This window comes from Phoenix dactylifera, chromosome 16 (genome assembly GCF_009389715.1).
Source record: "Phoenix dactylifera cultivar Barhee BC4 chromosome 16, palm_55x_up_171113_PBpolish2nd_filt_p, whole genome shotgun sequence".
NCBI lineage: Eukaryota > Viridiplantae > Streptophyta > Magnoliopsida > Arecales > Arecaceae > Phoenix > Phoenix dactylifera.
Genome location: NC_052407.1, coordinates 7,019,068 through 7,032,596, shown reverse-complemented (window position 1 = coordinate 7,032,596; position 13,529 = coordinate 7,019,068). Strand labels below are relative to the sequence as shown.

The 13,529-nt window shown below is 36.6% G+C and overlaps 1 protein-coding gene across 2 annotated transcripts; it reads left to right on the top strand.

The window, feature by feature from the left end:
* Positions 1-1,826: 1,826 nt before the first annotated feature.
* LOC103709128 (formamidase-like) lies at positions 1,827-7,051 on the top strand. 2 transcript variants are annotated; one of them, XM_017843359.3, is made up of 7 exons: positions 1,827-2,217; positions 2,402-2,639; positions 2,793-2,983; positions 4,734-4,969; positions 5,662-5,905; positions 6,001-6,108; positions 6,639-7,051. In XM_017843359.3, exons 1-7 carry the CDS (start codon positions 1,999-2,001, stop codon positions 6,798-6,800), a joined length of 1,398 nt encoding a protein of 465 aa, XP_017698848.1. In that variant the 5' UTR covers positions 1,827-1,998; the 3' UTR covers positions 6,801-7,051. The 2 variants fall into 2 exon arrangements, with proteins under 2 accessions (XP_017698848.1, XP_008792556.1); XM_008794334.4 differs by having other exon boundaries at positions 1,999-2,217; positions 6,666-7,051.
* Positions 7,052-13,529: the final 6,478 nt, after the last annotated feature.

Here is a 13,529-nt window from a genome sequence, read left to right as displayed (position 1 = left end):
GACATGCTCGGTGGGAGCGCTATTAGAAGGATCATTGATTCCTCTCTCCCGCCCGTTCGATGACCCATGCCCGTTGCCCGACTTACCACCACCATCATCTCTACCAGAACCAGCTTTTACCGCCTTTCTGCTTCGCGTTTCCCTGCGACCCAGCACTCCGGCCATGGCAGCACAAACTCTAAGATTGGTAGGGCCCATAGAAGTGAAGGAAAAAAAAAAGCCATGGGGACAAAAGTTTCCCCATACCCGCTGCTGCAGACGTTAAAGGAAGGAGAGATCTTTCGAGTGGAGATGATGGATTGGACGGGAGGACCTCACTGTTGTAAGAAACATTACTCTTTTGCTGAAAGCATAAAAAGCGTGCAGTTGCATATTTGCATCATGATTTCATCCAACACTGTACAGCATGATCACCTATCTTGCGAGTTACAAACATGGCTTTAATTTTTTTTGACCAAAAAAAAAAAACTGTTGAAGAATGATGTTTAATATAAAAGAAAACTTAGCAGACCCATTATCTTAGCGGGCCCTTGAGATTTTTAGACACAAAAGGAGTTCGGGGAAGCCTAGGGACCTTCTTGCTGTTGAAATCTGCAACTTAGGTCCGCTTACATGTGATAAATGGGGTTATACAACAGCTTTTGATGAATTGATTAAAGACACTACAAGAGTCTTCCAATTGTCTGGCAAAGAATTAAAGCCTGCAACTCCTCATCTAGGACAAGCTTCATAGTAGTCAATTGATTCACCAAGCTTTGGAAGTCATTCAAGTATTCTGTCATACTTCTTCCATCTTTGTACTTCAAGTTGACAAGCCTCCTAATCAAAAAAGCTTTATTCTGTACAGTCTTTCTCTCATACATGGCCTCTAATTTCTTGCACAAAGAGAAGACATTGGTTTCTTGAGCAACATGATGAAACACAGTTTGATCAACCCATTGTCTAATTTGTGCAACTATATTTCTATTCATTATCTTCCATTCCTTGTCGATACTCTTTTAGCTTAGCCTCATCTCCATGGATAGGTTCATACAAATCCTTACAATAAAGGATATCCTCCATCCTAGGTTTCCAAATGGCATAGTTAGAAGATGTCAATTTGATCATGCTTCCCATAGAATCCTCCATTCTAGTCACACAAGAATTTTATCAAACACCTTGCAGGCACAAAATCTTGCTCTGATACCACTTGTTAGGAAAGACCCATTTTCTAAACAAATAACTTCCCTATCTTCGTGTGAGTAGAATAAGAATACCACAATAACTAATCAATGCAAGAACTATCCAAATCAAACCACAAAAAACACAAGCAAGAGCTAAAAAATTTTAGGTGAAAAACCCTCCAATATAAGAGAAAAACCACCGGACCTAAGTCCACCTCAAACCTCCACTATTAACAATAATGGGCTTACAAAGTATCTTCTCTAAGCTAAGCTAGAGAATCACATACATCAAGGATCTCTTCCTTGAATCACAAACAAAAAGTTTATATGAAAAAGAGTTTAAACTCCAAAAGAAAAATAAGAACTATCTTACCGAATGTAGGTTTGCACAAGATTATTCTTTCTCTTGAGATATCTTAAATAACATCTTCACCTCCTTCTTGAGATGGATTTCACAAGCACTTTACCAAAGTGGCTGCCCTCTATTTACTTCTCATCCACCCTCTAAGAAAATAAATCCTAACCCTTTTTTTTTCTTTTTTTTACTTAAATTGCTGGCCCATCTCACATAAGATGGGACTCGGCCCACAGAAATAAGGGCTGTCAGATATTTCTATTCTTTCTCAATTTTGGATAATATGGTACTTTTAAAATCGTTTTAAGAGCGTCACTTTCTATGCTGACTCAAGAGTTGTCGCTAGGCGATAGAAAAATAAGATATTTTAGCCGTTTTGTATTTTAGTTTTCTATACAAAGATGGCTGAATCCTGTGGACAACCAAGACTCTTATTACTTGTTTTTAGCAGCAGCAAACCTAGAGCTTCAAATTGCAGCCATGGCTCCACAAACTCCAAGGCTGGTGGTACCCATAGATGTGAAGAAACGGCCATGGGAACAGAGGCTTCCCCTCCATAATCGCTGGCACCCTCACATACCACCTGTCGCAGATGTAACGGAAGGCGAGATCTTTAGAGTCGAGATGGTAGACTGGACTGGGGGTCGAATAGGCGATAACAATTCCGCTGCAGACGTCAAAACTGTGGACCTCACTGTTGTAAGAACTTTTACTTCTTCCTGAAAACATAAGAAATATTTGCGTCATAACTTTTGATTCATGTGAATCCAACAACAACGAATACTAATATGGCTTTAATTATTTGAATGTATTAAAATTTTTGTTGAAGAATGATGTTAAATATAAAAGAAAATTTAGCAATGGAAATCTTGACTGTCTGCAGACCCATTATCTTAGTGGGCCCTTGAGAGTTTTAGATGCAAAAGGAGTTGCAGCGAAGCCTGGTGACCTTCTTGCTGTTGAAATCTGCAACTTAGGTCCACTTCCAGGTGATGAATGGGGTTTTACGGCAACATTTGATAGAGAAAACGGTGGTGGCTTCTTAACCGACCACTTCCCTTCCGCAACGAAAGCAATTTGGTATTTTGAAGGAATATACGCATACTCCCCACATATTCCAGGTATAACCCCACCTGCCCCTCCTTTCTCCCCTTATTTCTCAGTATAAAAATTCAAGGAGGTAAAGCTTTCTGATCATCAGCCAAGTTAGTTTGAGAATAGCCAAGCCTGTACAATATTTCACTCTTACAAGAATATTGATCTTTGCTCGGCAGGTGTTCGCTTTCCAGGTTTAACTCACCCTGGGATAGTTGGAACTGCACCTTCACCCGAACTTCTGTCAATTTGGAATGAAAGGGAAAAGAAATTAGCAGAAGATGGCGCTGGGTCTCTGACACTATGCGAAGTCTTGCATCAACGGCCGCTTGCAAGCCTGCCAACTGCAAAGAATTGCCTTCTTGGATTGGTAAGAATACTGCTGAGAATTATGCAGATATTGTTTAAAGATGACAGCAGCAGTGCTTGCATTCCTCGAGTTCTCATGTGTTCTTCTTCTTTTTTTTTGTCGAACAGAACCATATACAAAATATAAGGTCACAGATCCGCTTCAGAAACTATAAACAGCTGAGGCAAAATAATTCGACTCGAAAGTCCCATCTGAACTTAAAATAAATGTTTTAGTTTTCAACAGATGGAAGAAACATGAATGCTTTTCTTTATTTGAAAACAGTAGGATCAGAATTGCCAAAGAAGCAAGGAGTTGCAAAGAGAAGAACAAAATGGCCTTTTCACTAATCTCAGATTATAATAAGGAGTTGCAAACAGTTCTGAGACAGAGATAATTTTTCACAAGAATGCCTTTTAGGATAAGATGATAAATGACATTGTAAATGTATAAATTCTTAGTTATAGAAGCAATAATACAGTATAAATAATCAGGATACAATCTTTGAGACTTGCAATTCAAAAATAAGTTTCCAACAATTGAGAGAATGTGGAGGCAGCAAACATACTGCTCTCCATATTCAGTCCAACAATCTAGAAGGAAAAACTCAAAGATGATATAAAGATGTTACTTCCTAGTGTTCATGAAGGACACAAAAGCTTTGTAAATAGTGACTTTTTATTGCACACCAAAAAGTTCATCGATCTTTCCATTTTAGCACTACAGGCTGATTTCTTAAAAAAAGAACACTAAATAATTAGACTGTAAAAAATATCCAAGTATTAAAACTTAGATAGGGAATTATAAAAAGCAACACAGGAAATTGAACTCCAACCCCCCACTCTGTACCCCCGTACCTCTATACACCTTTAGATGGTTAATGAGGCCAAATACCATAATATTATTGACCATTTTTTTTCTTTTTTTATTGAAACTATATTTTGGTAATACCATAATATTTCTGCTAAGCAAGTGTGAAATGATTCACCCGGCCCTTCTAAACTATAGTTGCCTAGTCCAAAAGGTTGATCACTCAAACCCTCACATGCAATATTATCAGTAACAAGTTCAACAACCAAGGTTCGCCGTCTCGGTAGCGGTTCCTGTACTGGTGGCATACTAGCATAGTGTCAGTACCGTATGGTACGATACGGAATTTTTTTTGGTACCGGTACCAAACCAGTATGGTATGGTATGCTCTGTGCCACCCAGTTCAGACCGGTACGGTATACCTCGCCACCAACCTTAATTGAATTCTTAGTTTTCCTCCTAATCTCCTAAACTTGCATCGATCACACAATATGGGCATATCTAATACTAACTGTTACTTCTATAGACTATAATCCCCTTGCTCCTCAAAGAGTAACCATGTCCTCTAATTTTCTGATCCAAATTCACCTCATTTTGTTACAGGTTGCACATTCAACTCCCAATATTTTTCCCAAACCATCTAGCAATGTTAATATTAATCATTTTGAGAACTTCAATTGTTTCACAACCACATCTTACTAGATTCACTAAATACCAACAACATCACACATGTAGTTTTACATACAGGTCATCTCGACAGCTTCTCCACTTTATATCATTATGGTTGCCAGGAAATGTTTACAGTAAAATCAGATACATAAAGTTAGACCGAATTTGAATTATATAAATCTACAAAACTTGTTGATGGATTGCCTAAATATTATTCATAAGAACATTTTCAAATTTATATCTCTGCATGGTTAGAACAAGAGCTAAGCATTTTATCCATGCACTTTTGAAGATTGAAGAAGGAACACCAGAATGGGAAAGGATTGCAAATGAGGCTGCAAGGACGATACCTGGAAGGGAGAATGGAGGGAATTGTGACATCAAAAATCTCAGTAGGGGTTCCAAAGTATATCTTCCAGTATTCGTAGATGGAGCAAATCTTAGTACCGGCGACATGCACTTCTCTCAGGGTGATGGTGAAGTTTCATTTTGCGGAGCAATAGAGATGAGCGGATTCCTTGAGCTCAAGTAACATCCTAATTTCTCTCTCATTATAAAATTATTTTCCTATTTCCTATCATAGTGCATACATTTAATGATAGACTCATGGTAATTCTAAAGAAACAGAGAATCTAGCATAATTTTTTTCGTAAAATGCAAACCAGTAGAATGAAGCAGCAACAATGAAAAATAATTATTCATCAACAGATCAGCACCTCAATCCACAAGATACCCCACAACAAGAAAAATAAATGAGAAATCTGCGACCAGCCCCTAACAACATCTTTAAAGTACTTCCGCATATCAACTTACCTCAACTACACTAGAAACAAGTTAACAAGCTTATTTCCATTAACAAAACCTTTGTAGTGCTTCCATGAATCAACTTACCCCAACTACACTGGAAACCAGTAAACAAGCTTGTTTCCATTTTCATACTATAAGTGGGTACAATTCATATATATTGGTACACCTGTTAAGTTCAGCATCACTAAAAACGCATGCACTATGTTGATGTTTAGAAACAATGTCCAGGAAATTCCGAACTTATAGAATATTTAAGTAATCTGACCAGCATTAAAATTTCTAGTTAGGTTATCTAATTTGAATGCCAAGATGCCGTAATATTGTGCATCAAATAACCGGACAAACAAAGTCTAGCTTAAATGACAACTTGTTCAATCGATTACCGTAATTTGAAATGCATTCGAGCTTTTCAGGTGTGAGATCTTAAGAGGAGGAATGAGAGAGTATCTAACACCCATGGGCCCCACCCAACTGCATGTGAACCCAATCTTTGAGATAGGGCCTATGGAGCCTAGGTTCTCAGAGTGGTTAGTCTTTGAGGGCATCAGTGTGGATGAGGCTGGGCGGCAGCACTACCTTGATGCAACAGTTGCCTACAAGCGTGCAGTCCTCAATGCCATCGACTACCTCTCAAAATTTGGATACTCCAAAGAGCAGGTAGGTGAACAAAACCTTGCTGACTTAACCACAATCCAATATTTCATGCTCTTAAGAGTAACGATAGCCATGTTTTGTGAATGCATCCTATTCAGGTTTATCTACTACTATCTTGCTGCCCATGCGAAGGGAGGATTTCAGGAATTGTGGACTCGCCCAATGCCGTTGCAACCCTTGCCATCCCTATTGCCATTTTTGATCAGGTTGGTAGTCCAGTGCTTGTCAATGATCCAGTGCTTGTCAATGATCCTCACTTGTATCCCCCTTCAAATTATAAACTGAAGTCCCCAGACCAGCTCCCTAATGTTGTATCTCTTCTTGACATGACTGCCTTTGTCATGCCTCTCCATTTGCACGCTACTACATAAGAAATTCCATCATCAACCCAAAAGGGATGCATTGCAGTTTCTGCAGAAATGACATTCCTTTCGCAGCAGCACTTCAAGAGATCAAATGTAAAAGACACTTGGGCCCTTTCTTTATACTTGTCACTACACCTACCTGAGAGTAATATTAGAGATGGTTTTTTAGGAGCTTCTCAATTAGAAACACATATATTACTGCTGCAAAGCTCTTTCTCCTATGAAAAACTTAATACAGAAGTACAGACTCCCGTGCAGCCAACTAAACTATGCTTGCTATCTTAAATATTAATCTCATTCAAGTCTTTGGGAGAATTTCGAGCAATAGCTGATCATAACTAATATTGTGCTTTTGTTTTTTCTCTTATATGTACGACTATGATGCAATGGGAGCAAAGGACATACGGCCAAAATCTGGGAAAGTACCAGCAGGACCCCGAATTGTGAAGAGAACACCAGATGTCCTAAAGTGCACATATGATGGAAATTTGCCCATCACACCAAATCCAGGGGCAGAAAAAAAGTCTACTTAGTGATGATCGATGCCGTTGTTTTGTATTAATTTGTGGATTGAAGGTAGCTCCTGATACAGTTCCTAGTTCTACTGTGGTCAATTGCCTCATGCATGAGTTGCTACTTGCTCCCTTTCAGAAGGAAAAAAACCAGGGTTCAAAAATATTATTGTTAAATGTGGCATATTTCCCTTATGGTAAACGTAAAATTTTATTCTCTGTTGCCGAACTATGGTAGTTATTTAAATCAATAAAAATACTTTGACCATTGATGTCCGGAGTACCAAGAGGCCATGGACAATTGTCTCAAAAACACCTTAAGATATCATACTCAACGGATCCACCCAAAAATTTATGTCAATAAAACAATATACTGGTTAAACCTTAAAAACATTACATAGGTATCCATGCTACATGTCTAATCCAATCATTCAGATTTCAAAATTTCAACTCATTTATGTTTAAAATACTGAATTAGCTTTCAAGTAGTACATGATAACTTGTGTCTGTAGTTTAAGATCATGTTCGGTAAAATTGGCGTTATTTTTGTTTTTTCTCCTCTCTACAAAACACCATAATAGATTTGTTTCCATGATGGTTCTGCAAACTGATGAACAAATGAAAATGCCAACCTTATTGATAAATGCACTAAGATGCCACAATGCAAGTCAAATGCACCAAGAATCGGCCATAAAAATTCTTTGAAGCAAGTGGCAGCAAGCATTGCCGGTACTTCCGAAAACCCACACCAACAAATTACGAGCATACACTAAAGTGCAAACCGCAAGAACGTAAAAGAACTACTTACAGCTAAACAAAATGACAAACGCCTAGTGAGCGCCAACCTCGCTGACGTCCAACGGCGCCACCTTTCAAATCTTGCTCGGCAGATCCCCATTCCTCGAATCAAATCAGATCGTATCTTTGTTAAAGAAACGAATGGATGACGGAATTGGGAAGCATGGAAGGAAATAAGGGGTGGAGAATAAAGGAGCGAGACCTGGTGGCTCCCAGGCCGACGTTGTGGTGGAAGATGGTGACGCCTCCGTGGGCGGCGCCGGAAACGGAGGTGTAGGAGCAGATCCCGGGGCGGATGGGCGAGGGCCTGCCTCTGCGTTTCATCGACAATGTGGGCTCACTCCTGGGTGGAGGTCCTCCTTCGGGAAACTTGGCGATAGCCATGGATTCGAGAAGAAGTGAATTGGGAAACGGAGGAAAACGGGAGGAGAGGCCGAGACCCATCTGAAGTAGGCGTTAAAATCGCCGACTTCAGTTTTATAACGACATGCATCTTTAATTTGCTGTTTGGCGGGAGAGTTTTTATTAAAAAAAAATATATTTGTTGTTTAGTAACTATATTTTCAAAAAGTGTTATGAAATTTTAATATATGTTTTGTAAATAAACTGAAAAAGTACTTTTTGATATTACAAAATGACTGCATGGTATTCTACAACAGAGTATAATAAAATATAATATATATATTAATATATAAATATATAATATAGTATAATATTATTATAATATAGTAATATAATATTGTATACTATAGCATAATAATATAACATAATTTGATATTATATAACATAACATATTAATGTATTATGATATGATGTAATCTAATATTATATTTATAGTATAATACAATAATAAAGATATAAAATAATAATAATATTATTATATATTAATATTATTATTTTTTGTAATTATAATATTTTATTATGGGTATTTTGGTCTAAAAAGAAAAGAAATATAAATCAAAATAGCTTCTCGATTCATGCTAAAAGTATTTTTTCGAAGAAGCTCCATTTTGGAGCTTCTATCAAGTAGTTTTAGCTTTCTGGCAAAGCTAAAATAACTTTTTAATTTTTTTTACTAAATACTCTTATTCCATCCAAAAGTACTTTTGAAGGGTCAAAAAAGAGCTTTCTAGCCCACCAAAAGCTCTGCTAAATGGGACCTTAGTCGCAAGCTTCACAAAACAGTGGCAAAGAGTCAGATTAAGTTCTGGTTGAATAAAATTAGGATAGAGTGTACCCAAAAAAACAAAATTAGTATAGCAATATATTGAACCTTGGTTGTAACAGACTCTATGAATATTATATCCAAATCCTTCGCCTTGATCCTTGGTCAATCCAATTTAATTTATCTGCCTCAATTTTTAAAACTATGATATGTCTCATTTTCAAGATAAATCAAATAATTAAAATTAAAAAGGAAAAATCTTCCATAAAATTTTTATCCAACGTTGTAACTTAGATCTAAATAGAATTTCACTCTCATAAGGGCGTTTATCATGGAGCGTGTACGTCCATCAAACTTCAATGAAGTTGAAATTGATCGGATTCGTACTTTCTATGGTGACGATGCAGATTGCATGTTTGAAAGATTTTTGAAAGATGGATGGAGTATCATCTCCGATATCGAGTGAATTTCGAAGCTTGCTCTCCCAAAGGAGCTTTCTAGCTACTGACCTCGTGGAGGACCCTTCCGGCCAAGCACATCCATCAACGGAGGTCGAATTCTAGCAGCGAATGAGAATAGAGGGTGCAAGTGGCCGAAGAGGAAGGGAATTCTGTAAGTGAAGAAATTCTCTTCATCACGAGATCCGGTCTTCAAGCCAGCAACCAGAGCAGGAGTCATCTTCTTATCAGAGCGCAGACTAGCCACGGAGCTAGTCAAAAAAAAAGGGATCAGAGTCAATTGCGGTCGCCTGGGCTATTTCACTCTGCCACAGGTCGAAAAAGGGCTTTTTACTCCATGAAGGAAGACACGGGATATGACACTCCGAAACTCTGCCTTCTTAAAATGGCAACCAAATTCAGGTAGAACTGTTGCAAGAAGTGCACATGTTGTTGAAACATCTCTCGTAGACTTTGCCTATGTTGGATCTTTGATGGAATAAACCTATTTCATGAAAGGGGAGGGGCTGAGAGCCCATGATTCGATGCTGCCAGCTAGCCCGCCTTTCTATCCGCTGCTGTTCAAATTATATGAAAGTTTTGATCTATACTTGATATATTTATATTTTAAGTCAAAAAAACTTGAGTTGTACTTGGCCAAAATTAAAAACCTTGGCCCGAACCTACCGAAAATAAGATAGGATCATTAGGTGTCAATTTGTGGCACTACCTCACCTCTACAATAAACTTTAAATTCATCTGAAGTTTTGTGAATTTTAATGGAAAGGCAACAAAATTTACCAACTTCACTTGTTTTGCAATATATTTAAAATAAAAATCAAATTTTAAATTACTTATAATATAAGTTTTTAAGTTCAAGATTTATAAAAGCCAGCCCGCACTACTGACTTCACTCTCTGCGGAGGTAGGTTGATCAATTTGTAACTTTTTATCCGAGCATCATTTTTCTCTTTCAAAAAAAAAGCTCCTTTTTGAGCCTCAATTTACAAGACTATGAACTTCAAGATTTACATAAGTTCGGCGATTTCTGTAGATTTCATTTCCTTAACGAATAAGCTACCTAATTTGTAAGGCTCTTTTGGTATTGCATTTACCTTTTGTTTTGTCTTCAATTTTTTTTTAAGAAAATAAATTAGACTGAACAAAAATAAATCTTGGTTCTTTTATGAAATCTTTGAAAAAAATGGCGGAAAGAGAAGAAAGATAGAGAGGTTGACTTGGAGAATCCCTTGAAGGATGGGAGTTTTGATCTCTCTCTCTTTTTTTTTGGTCAAAAATAGGAAGGAGAAGAGGAAACCTCACCTACGTGGCAGCCCCCACTGGGCCTCCCTTCGATGCAAGCTGCAAGTTTCCGCTTACCCTCTCCGACCCGTAGGTTTTTCCCACTGGGTTCATTACCCACGTGTGAGTACGTCGACTCCACCGGACAAATCAGGCAGGGGGCATTCGGTCCTCACATTTAATCGATACCCGCGCGTTTCGAACCTGGGTCACTCCGGTGGAATTTTAGCTCCATTCTAACCGTGCTACCACCTTGGTGGCTTTGATCTCTTTTTGGTAGAATTTCTCTTTGCTGAGACCCTGCAAGGGAAGTCAGATCGTTTGAACAGCTTATGAGCGGTGGTCCTATTCGTTGAGGGCTCTATTTAAATGTAATGGTTCTTTGTCTTTGAATCTTAACGAACTGTTCCATGAACTTGGGTACGAGTTTTGCCTCATCAAAAAGGTACTATACGGTCTAGGTCGCAGATATATGTCCCATAGTTGAGCTAATCTTGACATGGCTCATTAGTCAGGTCAAGACCCCATCATGCATCTCTAATTCAATGGGTCATGGATCTTTGATTTTGAAGCACAATAAAAGAGCCAAGAAGGATAAAACAATAGTACTTCAAAAATCCAAATCAAAACCCTTAACACCAAATGGCTGGGTAGATCAAGATCTTCGATCATCTAACATAAACCATTTACATTGGATGGAATCCAAGATGAATTCAGATTCAAATTGACCCACTTCTAGCTCTACCTTGCATTCCATGAAAGCTTTTTGATGAAGCCAAGTGATGAAGCCACTTAGCCAAGTTAGTAACTATGTGAATTTGTCCTTATTTTAACTTGTAGCCATTTAGCATCTAGCATGAGCTCGACATGCTAAACTTACATCAGTGATTGAATATCACTAATTGAGTCCAATGATGGATGATTCTATTGACCATGTGGTCATTGTTTTTGTGGTTCTGTGCATCTAAAGCAATTTCATTTACCATCTTCACAAAACTCTTTTCAATAGGAGTTATGGATGCTCAAGGGATTAACTTTGCCTTTTTGCATGTTAGATGTTATGCTTATCCCTATCAAGTTTGATCAAAGAATTTTCTTTACTTTTTGTTATTGTAGATGCCTTTAACAGCCTGGCCCCTTAAGATTCTCCAAAGAACGAGCTGAAACACCCTTAAAATATGATTTGTTTACCCTTAAAATATGATTTGCACCAATATGTATTTTTTTGAATTTTTTATATGTATACCCTCCTAAATATGAAATTGCATGAATACCCTCGTAAAATTACTATATCCATGCATATCCTTCTTTTTTTAATATATATATATATATATATATATATATATATATATATATATATATATATATATATATATATATATATATATATATATACTCGTACCAACATCGTTAAAAAATAAACAACTTTAAACTATAATAACTGAAATACCCTTATGGGTAGATATGTAAAAAAAAATAATAAGAGTATACACGCAAACAATAACTTTACAAATATATTTATGCAATTTCTCATATTTAAAAGATTATACATTTAAAAAATCTAATAAAAAAGATTAAAACTCGACTAGAACTTACTAAGTCATCCATGATTCAATTGGATCGACAAGTCAAAAAAAAGATTAAGCCGCATTATCAATTTTTTTTAAGATAATGATTAAGTCAAATTGGAATATTAGGTGATCATTTTGGTAATACTATTCTCTAGTTGGTTTTATTATAATTATCATTATTCAATATATGATATCTATATATTCTTTATTATTTGATATTAATATGAGATTATATGTCATGATAATATTAATAATTTTTTGCCATCCTTTCCTATTAAAAACAACTAAATTATTTTTATTGAAATTTGATCATTTTTATTATTTTTTTAAGTGTATACCCTCCTAAATATGCATAATTGCATGAATACTCTTGTGAAGTTGCTATTTGCATGTAATTCTTATAAAATTTTCTTTCTGTGCATCTACCTATAAGGGTATTTTAGTTATTTGAAATTTAAATTACTTATTTTTTAAAATAGCAAATTTACAAGGGTATTCGTATAATTTTGTATATCTTGGAGGGTGTACATGCAAAAAATCCAAAGTTTGCAAAGTTTCTTGACCAAAGGGTATTCTAAATCAAAAGTTTGCATGCACCAAGCATTTTTTCCAAATCGAGCACATTTCTTGAGCTAAGAAATATATAGAATAACATTTTTATAATAACAAAGTAATATTGTTGAGCTACTTCTATCGTCAATATGGTCACACCATCTAGTTATAAAAATGCCAACAATTGATTGTGATTATACAAGTGCATGCAATAAGAATTTCGATAATCTTAACAGTTGATTGTGATTACACAAATGCATGCAATACAAATTTTTATGAACCATCTTAAGGAGGACAACTTGAATTTGCAATATAGAAAAGTCATAAAAGGAGGTGATACAATTACCCAATATGAAATTTTTATGACGAATGATAAGCATGAAGAGGTGACTTGATCCACCCGCCTTAGAAAAAAGAAAAAAAAGAAAAAAAAAGAGGTGACTTGACCACTTACACATATTGAGGCACAACATGTGTGGGTCATGCTAGAGATCAGACAACTATAATAATTTCCTATCAATTGCTCTGCCAGCTTTTGCACACTCATCATTTTAAACCTGCATGGAAATTCAGGAAGGCAAACAAGTCATGCAAATGTTACTTAATTTAGAATCACATAATTAGTACCATGTAAACAATCTCATAATACTTGAATTTGGTCCTATCTAATTGGAGAGACTTAGTTATATTTGACCAAGCTATGATACAAATGAGTTAAAAAATAAAATAAAATCGGTGAGCCCGACCCAGCTAGAAACCAATACATTTTAAATCAAGATGAACCCAATTCACTCGGAGCTGTGGTCTAATCCAGCAAATTCCTCAGTTGCAAGAAACGTCCGCATCTAACGTCCATGTCCCTCAAAAGAAAGAGTGCCTTGTCCGCTTTTAATGGACAAACCCTAGTCCACAAGGGGAGGTCCTC